This window comes from Pagrus pagrus (genome assembly GCF_965226575.1).
Source record: "Pagrus pagrus genome assembly, chromosome: 16".
NCBI classification, from domain to species: domain Eukaryota; kingdom Metazoa; phylum Chordata; class Actinopteri; order Spariformes; family Sparidae; genus Pagrus; species Pagrus pagrus.
The window spans coordinates 14,629,786-14,647,051 of record NC_140200.1 but is presented as its reverse complement, the minus strand read 5'-3'; the positions used below and the strand labels follow the sequence as shown (position 1 = coordinate 14,647,051).

The following is a 17,266-nucleotide window of genomic DNA, read 5'->3' as shown; positions in this document are numbered from 1 at the left end:
TAACAACCAAAGATTCCTTTTGGAAAGTCTTTTTGGAAAAAGTGGATTAGAGATTATTCAATAAAATATTTCTGAGCTGGGCGTTATGTACAGTAAATACACCCCCAGTCCCCCTTAAAAACATATCTCACAGTGTACTTTGTCCCTTTTTCATATAAGAACATGAAATTCTGTCTAATAAACAAAAAAGAAAACACTGAATTCAATATAATGATATTTAACATTAGAATTCAGACGTGCAGAGCTGCACGTGTGTTTCTGTCCCTGTCTTTAAACAGCAACAGTTTGTGAAACGAGTGCTTCTTAAACAACCATTAGCGTTATTTCTCAGTGACATCAGTAACGATGTTAGTCCTAAATGGTTTGTGCTTAACTAATGGAAGTTAAATACACGGCCGGAGACTGCAGCAGCAGGCTCTTCAGTGTCAGAAAGCAGCAAACATCAGGAGTCGTGCCCCTTTTTAGAACTGTGTCCATCTGATGTCCACATCCAATCTAGTACCACAGTAGAAGGGCCCTCCCTCACCACATGGTGCACACAAGTTGGACTTGACCTTGACGCATGAAGTCCTCCTGATTCAGATGGAGCTCCTGCGTTTATTGAGTCTTCTGTAGGTGTTGATGCTGTGCAGACCAGTGGAAACTGAGCTGATGCCTGAGTGGCGCTGCAGGCTGCACACGCAGCCGTTAGAGTGCAGGGGGTTGGAAAACGCCTCTCCCTGCTCCATGTAGGTGTCCGAGGTGGAGAGGTCACGTGGGATGATCATGGGTATGGAGTATTGCAGCTTCTCTCGACTCTTGTACCAAAGGCAGGAGCACATGGATTGGAAGTGGAGCACCTCGGCGTAAACGTTTCGTAGACCCCGGCTCGCTGCTCCTCCCCCACTACCTCCAACTGCGCTTCCTCCGCCGCAACCAGATGGCGTGGAGGAGGAGGAGGCTGGGTCTACAGAACAGTGGATGTGTCCACCCGCCTGACCGTTATGAGCGAGTAGAGCCCTCTGCTCAGCATCCCGCTTCTCGTCCTCAGCGTTCATCGTCATGAACCGCAGCACTGCTAAGTTGAGGAAGGCTCCGATCACAGCCAGGCCCGTCAGGATGTAGATGAAGCTGAAGGCCACGTACTCTGGCTTGTTCTGCAGAGCAGACTCACTCTGCAGCGCCACATAGTCCCCGAAGCCAATGGTGGTGAGCGTGATGAAGCAGTAGTAGTAAGCATGAAAGAAGCTCCATCCCTCAAAGTGGGAGAAGGCTAGCGCCCCTACGCACAGTGTGCTCATGCAAGATATGAAGCCGATGATCACCATGTTGACCATGGAGACCTCAGTACGCCTCATGCCAAGGCACTTCTTCAGGCGGTGGAGCAGGTACCTGACGAAGGTGTTGATGCGCTCACCGACGCTCTGGAACATCACCAAGGTGAGGGGGATGCCCAGGAGGGCGTAGATCATGCAAAACACCTTCCCTCCATCTGTGCTGGGGGCTGCATGGCCATATCCTGAGGGGAAGAGGGAGAAAGGAGCAGGGTTACTGGGGCAGAACTAATTAAATCTACAGTGCAGAGGACAAGGGTCAGAAAGAAGAAGGCTGGAGGCTGGGGAAGATAGTCAAACCTAGAGTAGACAGATATAAATGATTTGTATTCTTCAAGCAGCACTTCTGATAAATTCAAAGACTTTTCATTTCACAGCGGCAGAATGCAATTGGAGATGAGAATGCACAGTATTGTGGTGGCAGGAATGACCAAGTATTGATGTCGTGTATGGGAGAGAGAGCTTGAATAATTTATTGACAACTGGTCTCTGTGGAGTGGCTCCAGCTAATGAGTACATTTGCACCTAATTAGTCTCTGTACATTTTTCCAAACCAAATAAACAGAGCAGCACAGGCTGCATTGCAAATGTTTTGCTTTTGTTTATCTAATAAATTCACTTTTTATCCTGCCGTGAATCTTTGCATTATGAAACCCCCGACAGCACAATAAACAAAGTCAGCCATGTGGTTTGTGTGGGCTCCACTGAGTCCTCTGAACAGTGACACAGCCCAAAAATCCTCCCAAAGCTCAGAGTCATTAAGCAGCTCCATGGCACAGGACATGTAAAAAGTTTGGAGGAGAAGCTTTTTAAAATTTAGTTCCTATGAAACAGACAATAGCTGATAAACTATTTACTTCGTCAGAGGCGTCTTCACTCCCTGAAATGGCCACGTGGAGAATACTATCGAGCGCTCACCACCAGCACCAGCCAATTTCAGATATGGCATGACTCATCCCGACTAAGTGATTCTGCACACACACGACTGTGGAGCTCATGAATTTCAGGACAGATTTGAGCTTCCTCTGCGGCACATTTCAGCCCAAGTGTCAACCTTTTGTCTCATAACGTCATCCTCTAGCTCCAATTGTCCCACAGGATATGGCGTCCTTGCACGCAACATCATCACCGCCTGAAATATATTCCCCACACGTGGACCTGTTGTACACGGGAGCTGAGAGATGATGTCCCTGATAACAATGGGATCAGCAAATGGAAAAGGCTGACCAATAGTTTGAATGTAATTACTCTGGGAGTTGATTTAATTCTTTGGGCTCTGGTTTTATGGTCACACTGATCTGTGCGGTTGAGCCATCTGTCTGTCTGGTGCCAAATCTGTTTAAAGCTTTCCCAGTTGTGCCGCCAAAATGAGAGCCATTACAACTGATGTATCTGCCTGTGAAAGGAAAAACCTGACCCGCTAAGACACTGTGCTTCTTAGTGCCATTGCTTATTTTTATTCTCGTCCCCACAAAGAAATATGACGGAGAGATGACTAGATAGATGATGTTCTGATTAGTCATCAGTTTTACCAGAAACAAATCCTCCGGCCACTTTATGATCTTAATGAAGACCTTGTAGAACTGTGAAAGTGTGACGTACCCCCACAGTTCAATTAACTTTTTGCATGACAAAGGCTTCATGGTTCTGGTACTCCATGCTAAATAAGTTTCTCAGTGGAGAAGGCAAGATAAGCGGTGGAGTTCAACTGACAGGTGCCTTTTTTCCGTTTAAAAATTTAATAAATCTGACGGAGATTTTTGTGACGGTGATAGTCTGGCAGACAACAAGAGGGAGGGAGATTGTTGGGACCACTTTGCCCATGGCCAACTGCTTCTTTCTGGGATGTCCTCCCGTGTCCACACACCCCTGGGTGCTGTGGTAGTCTGCCAGAAAAACCTAAGGGAGGGAGGATGTCAGTGAGCCACAATTAATTACTGTCTCACGAAAGAGACAAGAATTAGCTGGCTAGCTGTATGTTCAGTGGTTGTCTGGTGTAAATGGCTGTGTTTGACATGTGGTTTGTTTGTAAAATAAGCTGTAGTCCTGGTAAACAAACCGACCCCTTCAGCTAGGTTTGCAGACCAGCCTGACGGCTTTGCCTAGGCCAGAGACACACTGGGAGTGGAGAGGATGAGTGACCCCTGAGAGGAGCAGCTGAAGACCGGGGACTGAGGCTGAAGTGGTCTGTGTGTTTACTGGGGAAACTACAGCTTATAAACCGCCGTATCAAAAATGCTATAAAAACAGACATAACCAGACCTACATTATGAGTCATTGGTCTGAGTCAAGCATAGAGAACGAAACCAACAACAGCAACCAATCAGAAGCTTAGTAGGACAGGTCTCGCAAGAAAATCAGTGGGATCCATTATACTTTTAGATACCGTGTTTCTATATGTTTAAGAAAGGAGCAGTGGATAAAAAACTCTTGACCGTGAAAGAACCAAGGAGTTATTACAGTAGGCCTAAATATTATAAACCATTCATTACAGGAAGAGCAGGACAGTGTGTTCAGGTGAGCACAGAGGCTGACCTGCAGCTCTGTCAGAAGCTGTCAGCAGCAGGGAGCAGCTTATCGAGACACGGGGACGACGGGAGTGACAGCGGCGCTCGTCAACCGCAGACACACGAGCTGGAGGTGACAGGGCCAGCAGTCCCACCGCCGTGTGAGAGAGCAGCCCACATGACAAGCTCGTCCTCCCCTCTCTTCCCCGAGCTTCACCCGCTTCCCACAACACTGACAAAGTTATCATGAGACAGGACGTCTCCACGGCTCGTCCTGGCACGCAGGGGATAAAGCCACCAGGGCCACTCGCTCTGTTTACATGGATTACAGTCATTGCTAGTGGCAGAGAAAAAGTGCAGCCTCACCGCTCTGAAAGGTGAAAAAAACAACGGACCAAAGAGGGTTGATTGACACCTGAAGAACCCCAGACTCTTGCACCAGCTGTCTGAAGCTGACGCATTAATACTGAGCACGTGCAGCTGCAACTATTTACACGTATTTCATGGGTAGACGGGGGAAAACACAGAGGAGACATCTTGGGAATTACAGACTCAGGTTTTCCACAAGGAAACAGTCATTCCCTCTAAAATTAGCTCAGTTTCTCAATGTGTGTAAAGGATTGTTGAAACATATAAAAGGAGAATCAAAGGCTTTGCCGCAACCCGCGGCCGATTGTCTCATAACCTAATTTCTGCAATTATCATGTGAATGAAAATATGAAAATTGCATAACACTGAAAGGTGATAAGAGCCCTTAAATTGCTTATTAGGTAACACAAACAAGCAGGGGAGGCAGAACACAGGTGCACCATACTCCAAACTCTTCCCTCCTCCCTGCTGCCTCTCATTAAGTAATCGTAATTTACAGCCAATCATTTAAGCTGAAGCCTCCAGCAACAGGCTAGTCCTAATTTAAAAATCATTTAACAGAGGGGGGAAATATTCCCTGAAGATATCTTTGCAATTCTAAAGCACTGCCAATATTTTGTCATTTGGATTTAATTTCATGTCCTCGAACACATTATTACAAACTGATTTGTTTAACAATTTCGAATCCTCTTATATTAGTTTTTAGCAGATGGGCGCACAGCTTTACTTAGCGCCAACCCTCAGTGAGATATTCTAAATCAAATGTCTGTTATTTTCCAACGCTGCTCGATCGTAGCGATGCACATGATACTGTCGGTGCCGGCTGTCGTCACCGTTGGGTCCAGTGGTCGGTAGTCTGCCTCCACGGATGACAGCTTCACTCCCTTTCAAGTGGTGTCTGCTCCTAAAACACGACATTACTGCAGCCAAAGTCTTCATTACACTGATTAATTAGGTAGGGATGAAAACAGGCTTTGAAAATACATCAAAGAACGGTATAATGTGCCTGTTAGGGCTCCAGTTCTCTGTCACTCAATTAAATTTTCATTGATTACCAGGCACAATTTGTGCTCGCCAACAAGGTGAGGAGCACATCCTATTCATCGAGAACATCACCTCTCCTAATGCGGCAGGACGCTCAGAGAAGCAGTGCATTTATCAGGAATTTATTAAAAGGAGAAGCTGTTGGAACCAATGTGTGTCTAAAAAACTGTCCCCAACATGCAAACAGTGTGCACATTGGTACACATTATGAAACATGGCGTGTTATATACACATACATTATATCAAACAAGCCTCCACAGCGTCTCTGTAGAGGAAACTTCAGGGATGTGGATTCAGTAACAGAAATGCTGGTGGCAGCAGCGCTCTGTGGGGTTCAGTGACATGATAATGTCCTCAGACATCTCTGCACCCTGGAGACCAGCCAGTGCCACGCTCTGTAATACACTCATCAGTGTGTGTGTGTGTGTGGTGCGGGGTTTAATTCCAGACTGAGAGGCAAAGGTGAAAACAGTAGCCTGCTGGATTACAGGTACAATGAAAGGATAGCATCTCATGTGGCTAATTACTTTTGGAAATAATTCACAGTGTTTGCTGTTTTAACAACTGATTTCTTGTATGTGTTTTTGAATACAATTTTCTTTAGTGTAAATGTGTCTTTTAGCTACAGCTTTAACCCATCATAAACTAATGCTATGCACCTAAGCAAACCTAAATATATTCAGTGGATTATAAATATGTAGTATATCATGGTAATTTCTGGGGAAAATGTGCAAAAGATGAGCAATTTATCTTGAATATTGTATTTACTCCATGGCAACTTTAAAAGACAGACACATTTGAAATACAAGCACAAACTTCAGTCAGTCAGCAGTCAGTTAAAAACTCTTGTTGAAGCAGATTAAATGGCGCACTTTACAAAATGTACAGCTCTGCTAACAGGACGTGATCGTCCGTGTGTGTCATTGTAGTGTTCAGTAAACAAATTCCTCCTGCGATGCTCTGAGGTGTTGCACAGGATCACAATATTCAGCCGTATATGGCCACCCTAGTTCTTCGGCGTACAGGTGGCCTGAGCAGACATCCCAGAATGACGTCACTCTTATCTGCGTTTACGCCGTCGCTCAAATGCCGCGCAGCTCGGGGAATGTTCTGTACAAATGTGCAAATAAACACGGATCGTGTCATCTGTTTGGTACAGGCTGTCTTCGAGCAGCAGCCCACTCTGCTTCCCAGCATGCCTTCTCCACAGCTCGCTTTCATCTCCAGCTGCGGCTGACCAAAGATATCATTACACGACCCGACAAACTGTAACTCTTGGCTACTTGTACGCATCAAGCATTTCCATGGATGACACCCAAAGATGTCACATTCGAAGTCAACTATGATCATGTATTTCCCACGAATATTGCCCCATTTCCATCCAAGACGTAGAGCCGCAGACCCCCATCCATTATCAGTCACAGACACCTCAAACTCCAGACGACCCCGTGATTGTTTATTCAGGAACTCAAACACAGCTCCGGTCCTCCCACCTCCCTCCATTACTCCTTCCGACTTTTGACCCACAAGGCATAGCTGACAGCTGCTGTGTAATGTCCGTGTGTGAACGGAAAGAATTCTTGGAATTCATTTTATCGGAAGAAAATATCAATATTTTAAAGTCAATGAGTGCAGTAATGAAAGTGGGAAAAATACGAGTAGTGGCTTCATTTATTTTCAGTTCAGAGTTATGGATTAGAAAGAAATCCTTTCTGCTGTTCTGCTGACTTGATGTAATGTCAGTGCAGTATTATTCAGTATAGAGGAACTAGAGGTGCAACAGGTCTACGGTAGGACCATCAGTGAATCACATTAAATACAAAATAAAACTCAAAAACAGGCCGTATGTCCTTCATATTCAGGGAAACTATATTTGTCGGTCGATGCAGCAGACTGTCATATCTAAAAACATAAAACATGAAAAAATAAACCCTAATAAACATAAATGACAATCATTTCTGCTCCATCACCTCTGAAGTTTAACATTTGGTTAAGTTTACGCTACTTGATAACAACTATGGAAAGATTGTGGTCATAATTAAAAGAAACCAAACCAAACAGTGCTCTCCCGTCCCAACGACCCAACAATCAACCTTCTCCGTGACAATGACTTCCTTGTACGTGCACACTAGTTTACCAAAATTATTCCAAACATGACAATAATCTGAACTTGAAACGCTTCATACACAAAATATTCCATTCTGATATTCAGAATTTGGCCATCCCAATGTAGCATTTTCCGATTAAGCCAATTTTATTCAGGTTATAGGAGGATGCTTCGGACATATATACAGCCTCTTCGCCCAGCTCTGTGCACTCCCTAGTAGACAGAACAGACAGTATTATTCTGGGGTAGAGGTCTGTCTCCCTCCTGTGTTCCTGTGCTCCTCCCCAGTCTAACACCCGCTCAACACCTGTCTCACATCAGTCTCGTTAGCACTGCCCTGTTCCCAGCGTCTCTCCACCTGCAGCTTATCCCCTTGTTAATTTAAGCCTGTGTCGTCCCCTCACTCTTTGTTGGTTTGTGTGTTGTCATCCTGTTTACGTCCACATGTCTCCTGTGCTCCTGTGCCTTTTCCCCAGCCCTTGTGTGTTCCCTGTATTCCTTATTTATTTGTGGTTTTCTGGTTTGTCCTTAGTTTTTGTATTACTTTGGTGTTTTCCTTTTTTGTCGCCTGCCCTTTTGTTACTTGTATTTTGTATTTTGGACTTTGTTTATCAGCATTAAACCCATTAGCTTCTGTTAGACAACAGCTACCATTAGTGATTGAATGCTAATCTTAGCTAACATGTTATCAAATATGTTGTTTTACCCTGACATATGGCCCAATGTTCCTCCAGACTTTCACTATTCCATAATCTATTCAATTGCTAATCAATTGCAAAGTGGTGAAATGATGGAGGAACGAGAGGAAAATGTCGATAGCAATTTTGGCTTTTTCAGAATAGTTTTTCAAAAATGTACTTTATTATATTCAAAACTTATAATGATAGTCAGCTTCTGTATCACTCTGTGGTTGCTGTCAGCAGACTGTAAAATAGTAAGAATAATCTCTCTAATCAAACTTTCATTATATGCAGCGACAGTGAACAACGAGCCTGTCCAGCCAGTACAAGAGCTAGAGAGCAACGCAGGAAGAGAAATAGCGGGATACGGGATGTATTCATCACGAGCAATCTGATGTAATGCCAGAGGAGACAGCGCATTGGCAAAGCGTCTGTCTGGGTTCACTTTAACTCGGTTACCCCTGTGTGGGCTCCAAATCGGGCCCTGGGAGCATGTGCTCTCGCCCAGCTCACAGCTGAGGCTCAAACATCACAAGCCTGAAGACCACAGCGACCAACGGTTAGATCAGAGAGCTGCAACTCTGCGTTGTAGTAAAACCCTCTCATCATCACGCAATACGCCCACAACGTCCACACGTTATCTGCAGAAGCACTCCACGCTCCATCGAAAGCACCAATCTATCTGTGTGTGTGTCCGGCCGTCCTAGTCTTATGTTTTCTTTTCACTGTGAAAAAAAAAATCCCTATCAGAGTCTATTTCCAAAAGTACTCCTTAGGTTCCTTTTTAGGGGATTTGAGAGGAAACCTTGGCAGGCCGGAGTTTTCCATGAGGTCAGTAAGCAAGGCATTCTCGGCAGAGTGTGAGATCTCTGGGAGGGTTGGCTAATTAAATAAATCACGTGATTTATGTACCTGATACACAGTTGATACGGACTTGTTTTAAAACTCCCAACACAGCTGGACTAAAACTGTGTTCACATAAGAAGATACTGTACACAACAGGGGAGTAAGGGGAGGAGGAGGAGGAGGAGAGGGTTGGGGAGGACAGGAGGGATGAAATATAAAAGGAAATAAAGCAAGAAGAAATAAAACCTGTTCCGAATACATAACTCCACACTGTCTTGAATTTATAATAAGATCCATTAAAACTAAAGATAGATGGAAGGAAGTCTTTAATTTGTAGTCATTGCTAATGTAGGTACTCCGAGTTGGGATTTCATTCCAGGCTTTTACGAGGTCAACTCAAATAACAGACGTATCTGTTTCAAGGGCTCCATTTGGGCTATCTGCTTTAAAATTGTGCCTGTGTGGGCACGAGGAGAGAACGGGTGAAAAGAAAGCGAGAACATGTTGTGTAATATGATACAGGAATTTCAAATAGTTTCTTCAGGGAATAGATGCTTATTCCCTGTGGTGCATACCGTCCTTTCACTGCCAAGAATGACAACACAAGTCAAAACAAGCAAGGACAGATTCACAGAACAATGACATGATGTCTGAGCCGATGAGCCCTGTTATCTGACAAAATTCAAATTGAGCCGTGATCGCTAAAAATAATGGATGAATAATTCGCAAGCTAATAGCAATAGAAATTGTTGAAATAGCCAAAAGTATTGAGCACAGAACGGTTTGTCAGCGCTGAAGGGAGGAGCGACCCCAGTGACACAGTGAAGGAGTAAGCTACAACAACAGCTATGGCGGAGGCGTACGTCATAAACACGCGCCACCAGTGTTTTGGTTATAGCTCTTATTGCTGGAAGGGTGAGATAAAAGTACTGCTCTGCACGTTTACAATACTGTAGTTAAAAGTTACAAATGGTTTGAAAAGATGGCTAAAAGTAGCGTATTTAATGAAACAGTTTATAGAACTAGCTTAAAGCCAGCTAATAGTGGCGCTAAGTAGTGTATAAAGCTACCAGTACGAGATAGCTTATTGAAAAAGCTAATGGATAAACAGTTCAAAATAAATAAACGTAATGGATAAATGTTTAACGTAGGCAGCTAGAAGGGATGTTGAAAAAGCTAAAAGTAGTGTGCAAACAGTTGAAATAGAAAGCTCATTTAAAAAGCTAATTGATAGTTTAAGTGGCTCAAACATCTAGCTTCAAGTTGTACAGTAGTAGTACCAAACAGAACTAAATATTGAACGCTCAGTTTTAGGAAAAATGTTCGAACAGTATCCACTTTTCCCTTGTGTTTAATATCATCCAGTTTAAAACCAATCCAAAGGAACAAATGAGGAACATGACGCGTGTTGATGAAGGAGTTTATATGACAGAGCTGTGGGAGTTCATCTGACTGAATGTTGGGAAGCACTAGTCTAGACTACAGTATGCATAATTAGACACAGATGTCACTGCTGATGACGTGGGTGAGGATGACGAGGATCGTTTTCTGTGGAATATAAAAAGAGCAGAGACACACTTGCATCTAGGCTACGAACTGGGCCAAATGTGAATCAGGAGACGATTATAAGATTCACACACTATTAACTGCCTTTGATCCGAAGGCGCTCATAACAGCTTTGTTGTTTTTTTTTCCACAAGTGACGGTGACGAAGCGGCTGATACTGTCGAACATAAACAAACATTTCGTGGTTGTTAATCCCGGCGCACTGGAGGGGGTCTCTCTGGTCCTGCATCTGAGAAATTACATGTGAGAATAATCCAGCTTGGTGTCACTGAAAAAACAAAACATATGTGACAAGCCTGCTATAATTTGACGTGGCTATTTCACGCCTGCCTTGTGATTTCTGGTAATTTGGAGTGCAGCCGGGTGATGTTTTATTCAGCTGAATGCTCTTTTTAAAAATAGCTGCTGCTTGTCTTGCTATCTTGCTCCTCTTCTGTCTCACTCACACTTATTTTCTTTCCACTTCTGACATTTCAGCCTCCTCTTTCTCTATTTCTCTGTCCTCCTGGTCTCTAATTCAAATACATCTATTTGCTCGCTCTTATCAGCCTGTGCAGCACAGTCACCTGCCCCTGTCACCTGACTCCACTAATACATGAACACGCGCTCTGACCCCAGTTCATCTCGTTCAGCTGCTCTCAGGGAGCAGATGCTACCCTAAACTGACATGTGCCGATGAATGGGTGGCATACGTAGTCTGGCACGTAGCATTCAGAGAGATCGGTTTACTCAGCAAAAAGAAAAACAATATGGAAAAACCCTGGATTAAAGAGAGGACAGAGGAACACATGTAGGCACAGTGATAAGCATCAGTGCCTGGTTACACAAATAATCTTAATTGAAAAATACGACCAGCAATGACATCTTATACTTGTTGCTGGGTAATGTGCGTCCTTGTTCGTCCTTGCTGTATGTTGTTATTGCAAATTCACCAATGATTTAAAAAGAAGAACTGTTTGGGGAAAATTTCAGGACTAGGGAGTAACGAGAAACATCCATACAACAAGGATATTATTCATGAAACAGTGCAAACATTTCATGGTTCGTCCACTGAAGAGAACTTTTCCAGTGTAATATGGAGGGCTGCATGTGTACTCAGTTTACCTTTAAATAATGAATATTACACATTTAATAGTCCACATGTAGGAGACAGTGTAGGTTAAAGGTACACTGCAGGCGACTTATTGTTTATGCTCACTGCGGTCTACCAGGCGCTCACGGGCAGCGTGTTGGCTATCCCTGGTCTAAAAACGGTTGGATACTTATCAGGTTAGGCTATATGACTGGTTACTTGGAGCCACGAGATATAGTTCACCTAGCTCAGCACAAAGACTGGAAACTGAGGGAGACAGCTGGCCTAGCCTCAACACGTCATTTTAACACTTAAGCTTTTACATAGATGAAAAACCGAGATTCAGCTTGTTAATGAATGAGCGTTAAGTACTGGTTGTGGGTTCTGTTACCTTTTCAACGGAGCCAAGCTAACTGTCTGCTTCCAGTCTTTATGCTAAGCTAAGCTAACGGGCTCCTGGCAATTGTTTCAAATACGATGGACAATTATGGGAGTGGTGTGGATTTTCTCATCCAACTCTCAGCAAGAAAGAATATGGGTGCTTTTTTTTTATGTCAAAATTCCTTTATCAAAGTCAGGCTAGCCAAATTCTCGTTGTGAAAACAACAACTGTCACTTTGCATTGTGGCAAACTTGATTATTTCTGTTGTTCTTTTCAGTCTTAACTGTAACGGTAGAGATATGTACTTAAACACAGGGGTCCGACCTATCTGACATGTAATTTTTTAATTAATTGTAACAATTTTTTGTGTTTCTCTGCTAATGTCTTTGATGTCTACCCATCGGCCACATCTCACTGTTGAATTAGGTCTCCAACCTTCGTAAAAGACAATGAAATTGTATGTGAGCTACAAGACAGAGAGGTTTTCTACCTGTCAGATTTGGTTACATAAACTCTCACTGAAGACACACACAAGCACAAACCCACACGAAGAGATGGGTTGGTGCTTTTCACCACACATTAACACTCCCACAAAGGCAGCAGTGTGTGTGTTCCTTTGACAATGGCTTTCTACTGGAGACATGAGTACCCATCAACGTCCTGACTGAGCTGTCTGACTGGGCTTGTTGCCACGTTGTGAAGCTATCATATGTCATGTCATGTGACCCATCAGACTAACGCTGGCACCTGACTAAATGACCAGATGCAATTAAATCAAGTAATGGATCTTATTAGGTGTTACATGAACCCCTATCGGCGCTGCCTGCTGCTCCTGAGCCTCCTCTGTACTGAACGAGATGTTGATGTTTATTTTATTTTTTTTCAGGGGCGAAACTGAGAGAGAGCGTCGACCGTCTTTAACAGCATGCACTCAAGCCATGGAAACACGAAAGACGTTTCCTCTATTTCTTTAAACCCAGTATTATTATGGTAAGAAGTAAATACACTGTAGTTTCGGTAAAATGCATGTTGAGTGTTCATCCCTGTTAAAGTGACCTTGAATGCCGCTCTCTCTCCTGTTTTTCAGCATAATATTACGTGCAAACATATGTCAACAAATTCCTAATGAAACCATATAAAGTGTTATAGTTTTTATCCAAACTATCACTGATGGACCATCCAGTTTTAACTGTGTGTCGGGTCTCCGTGTCACCTTGGTGAGGTAACCACTGCCTCAGGCTGCCCATATGGCAGGAGCAGACAGACAGGGAGCGGTGCATCAGCTCCACCTCCGCTCAATCTGCAGGTTCACCTTACCAGACCTGGGTCACACAGCGCCTACAAATCCATCCGGAGCATTTGTTTTTAACCTACTTGGGAAACTGGATGGATGAGGTTTATTTCATTTTATAATATATATTGTGTTTTGATACATTTCACCTAGGATAGCCTCATGTACCGAGCAGGTCATTTAGTACAAAAAGTACCATTTATTATCATGAATTTTGTAGTGTCAGGAAAACGTGTAATTTTGTGTTTTAAAAGAAACGTTCTAATGAAGCTAATGAAAAATTAGTCATCATTTACTCCTGAAGTAGAGTCCGCAAAACATTTTCTTTAGCTTCACAGCAAAACAGTGTTGCAGCATTCTCCTAAACAAGCAAAGTAATGGGGACTTGTTTTAAAGTGTAAAAAATAAAATAAAATAAAATAACGTTTTTTGTAATAGTTTCCTTATGTGTCCACTTCCTTCCTTTATCAGTTTTCCTGCATTTTTTCTGTGTTCACCTGTGTTTCATTAGTTTGTACTTTGTTTTTTGCTCTTCGATTACTCATTACTCATTTTTTTTGTCTGCCTTTTGTTGCTCGTTTTTGGGATTTTGAGTTTGGATTTTTCAGCTTTCATTTAAGCTCACTTTTAGTTTTCAACCTGCCTATCTCAGCATCTGCATTTGTGTCCCTTTGTGACACTTCAGTCGTTCAGGAGATTGCTCCAACACTGTGTGCTGTGAAGCTCCAGCTGACTTCAATCGGCATAGATTATGACTAAATGTTCATGTTTGAACTGATCCTTAAAAGATATATCAACTTTCTGTTATTCACTGATATTTCTAATGTGGCAAACACAGACAGCCTGGGACCCAGAGACTAAAATCACTATGTCACTTAACTCAAGTTTATACAGGAGCACAAACAACCAGACTGTCGAACTGATTCACTAAATGATGACAAGTCAACAAAAAACTTGTCTTGTGGCACACACACCAGTTATTATTTGTAGTTTTCCGTAAGTCAAAAACCTTTTGTTTGCGTAGGGACATGCTGTCAGTACATCAGCTTTGTTTTTTTGATAGGTGAAACAGAGCACAGTAACCAAAGACCATAAATATCATTAGCCATTACTTTTTCATGTTGCAATGAAAGCTGGTAGGTTTACTGGCACGCTAGTGTAAATGTCTTTTTGGTGATGTCTTTTTGTTCCAGCACCAAAGAAGGAGTTCAAAAGCTTGCTATCTGGATCAGTGCAAAGCGGGAGCTGCAGGCTCATTAGTGTAGTGTAGTATGAACAACACATAGGATTACTTAGAGGCTTTATCTATGCAATTTGACCAACATAGGACAAATGAAATAACATCCTGTAACTCTGGAGCAGTTCTTCACATTAAAAAGCCATATTCTTAGTCTGCACCCATTAAGTAATCTGAAGCTTACAGGAACGGACGTAGTGAAGCGATGCTGGCCAGGAATGAGTCAATACCCAAGAATAAATGTTTTACCATACTGCTGGAAATAAAATCCATCAATGTACCAACAGTCACATTTAGTAATTATGTCTCACTGTTATCAGCAATGCTTGCGTTCACAGCAACCCTATTACTAGGCTGGAACGTGCATATTGGACAACAATACAAAACATTAGATCACACTCGACATGTTTGGGATTTTTTTCTGTCAAAAACCAACATATTTAAAACAATGTTTCTCCAAATACTGGCCATTGCATATTATGCAAGTTGAACTAAAAAACTAAAACGCTTCATGTCAGGGAAAGATTGGGTCTTATGGTAAAGAAAAAGGCTGATTATATATAATATAATCTACATTTATATCAGATAATTGTAGGTCTGTGATGTGACATGAACTTTAGTCTCCTGCTTAAAAAATTGCACTACAGGACAATTTGCTGTGCCAATTTCCCAACCCTTAAGGCTGGGTTATGCTAGAACAAGTTTATAAAAATTGTCAACAAACCACGTCAGAACTCAGACAGGAACACAAGGAACACTAAGAATATGAGAAACACAGGTAGGGATACAGAACAAGGATTCAGTAGACACATGACGAAAACAGACAAACTGGCAAAGAGTCATTGAAAAACACCGGCTTGAATGGACAGGGACTAATTAACAAATGAAACACCAGTGAACTGCGCAAAAGAGCGGAAAAAAGACAAAGGGAGGAAATGAAAAGCAAGACGGGACACAAACAAAAACTCTAACCATGACAATAATACTTTAAATATGCACACTTTGCAGGGTCAATGTAGGACGGACTCAATACTGAGTTATCTTCACCCAGTAGAAAACCACCCAGCAGAGAGTTGTTTGCATCCAGGGACCCAACAGTAATGTCAAAAATAACACCAACACTGGGTCAAAACGCTCCACTGGCCCCAGGTAAATTTAACCCTGTGTTTTGCTGGAGCTCCACTGACCCTCACACCAGTGGTTTTCTTTTTAATATGTGGAAAAACAACACACACTTTCGGACAGTCTTTGCTAGAAGCACTCATAGTGTTGCGCTTTTTTGAATAAAAATATCAGAAATAGTTTTGTAATAAATGAAAAAAGAGATTTAGAGAGAAGTTCAAGCCCCGACCAATCACAGTATGACATGGGCGTGAATGTTGGATTGTCGGTGTCAGGGATAGTAGGAAACAGACCCCTTTGGTTTATTGTATGGCTTTAGTTGTTATTTAGATAGGACAACTTGTAGAGTTTGACAGGAAATGAGAGTGAGAGGTGATGATACGCATCAAGGGCTAAAAACCTAGACCTGGCAACCGAACCTAGGCTGGATTTTCATGATCATATTTCATGCAACTAACGCAGCCCAATTTCATTTTTTTATGAACGTCCACCAATGTCTACCCCAGTGCTAGAAGACAAAGGCATACTGCCTTCTCCAAGTGCAGTGACGAATCACCCAATATCAACAAACTGTCTTGGAATGCTGAGCTGATTCCTCTATCGTGGTGCACGGAGGAGCAGGAGGAGGCACCAACAACCATCTCCCTACCTTGTGATTACAAAACGTGGCAGCCAGTGTCATTATTGGTATTATCAACACAGCTGGAATGCTTGAAATGAATCTTTGACCAATCACATTGCTTCAGCACCCATTAGTGTAAATTGCCATGAACAATAAATACTCTGGCACCGATTACCTCCATCACACATCCAGCATACGGCTGGGGAGAGGACACACCACTGCTGACAGCTGTGATATTTGGATTATTCCAGAGAAAATAGGTTAGCAGCCTGTTGTTTTAGCCCAAGGTTGTGTCAGGGTGATATTTTTTGGTTTGGATATTAAATGTGTAGTCGTAAGCTCGTGCTCCGATGGCAGCCCTCGGGGGTAAACACGACTCACCTATCACTGTTATTGTTATTATCATTAGGGCCTCAGTGTGTGACAGTCCACTTCATCCAGGTTGGCTTGTTGAGAGATTAAGCAGATGCTGAAAACAAATTGGAAAATAAAATTCCCCTGGGAGACAGACAGTATATATGTGAGGAGAGCTACAGTCGCTTGGCGCTGTCGGACCAAATCATTCCAGCGCTCTGAGCCAGTTGGAGTAGCGTGATGCGAATATAACACCCGGGTTACCAAAGCATTCGACACAACCCCGCTCTCTAGAGTCGGAGAAGGTTGGAGCCGTCAGCAGTCAGTGAGTTGTGAGAAAATCACTTCAGGTTGTTATGATAAGGACGGCGATGCGAGCGCTCCGTTTTGTCCCTGAACCATAAACATACAGTATTAGCTCCTCACCTCTCACCTCAGTGTTTAGACACTCTCCACACTGCTGAGGAGCCTACCATGCTTGATATGGAAAGATTTTTTTTTTTTCTTTTTTTGGCACGTGTATGTATTGAGGCAGAAAGGCTACTGAGGCTCCACCAACTCTGGGCGCTGAGGAGACAGCTCAGTGCTGTGGGCATATAATCAACAGTCAGCTGGTTGGTATAAACCCCCGCGCTCCCTGAGAGGAATGTGTGTGAGGGCTGAGTTTCATGACATTGTGTGTTCCTCAGGGAGAATTTTGCTGGTGTGGTCGTGCGACTAGTTGTGTATCTGCAGCAGAGGATAGATGTAATTT

At 43.0% G+C, this 17,266-nt stretch overlaps 1 protein-coding gene across 1 annotated transcript in view; it reads right to left on the bottom strand.

Moving 5' to 3' along the window:
• Positions 1 to 307: 307 nt before the first annotated feature.
• The window catches only part of kcnk3a (potassium channel, subfamily K, member 3a), a 29,368-nt gene continuing 12,409 nt past the window's right edge, over positions 308 to 17,266 (bottom strand). Inside the window, exon 2 of the mRNA XM_084377171.1 lies at positions 308 to 1,498. Within this exon, the coding sequence (XP_084233297.1) occupies positions 579 to 1,498 (920 nt within the window). The 3' untranslated portion in view covers positions 308 to 578. The remainder of the gene's footprint in view (positions 1,499 to 17,266) is intronic.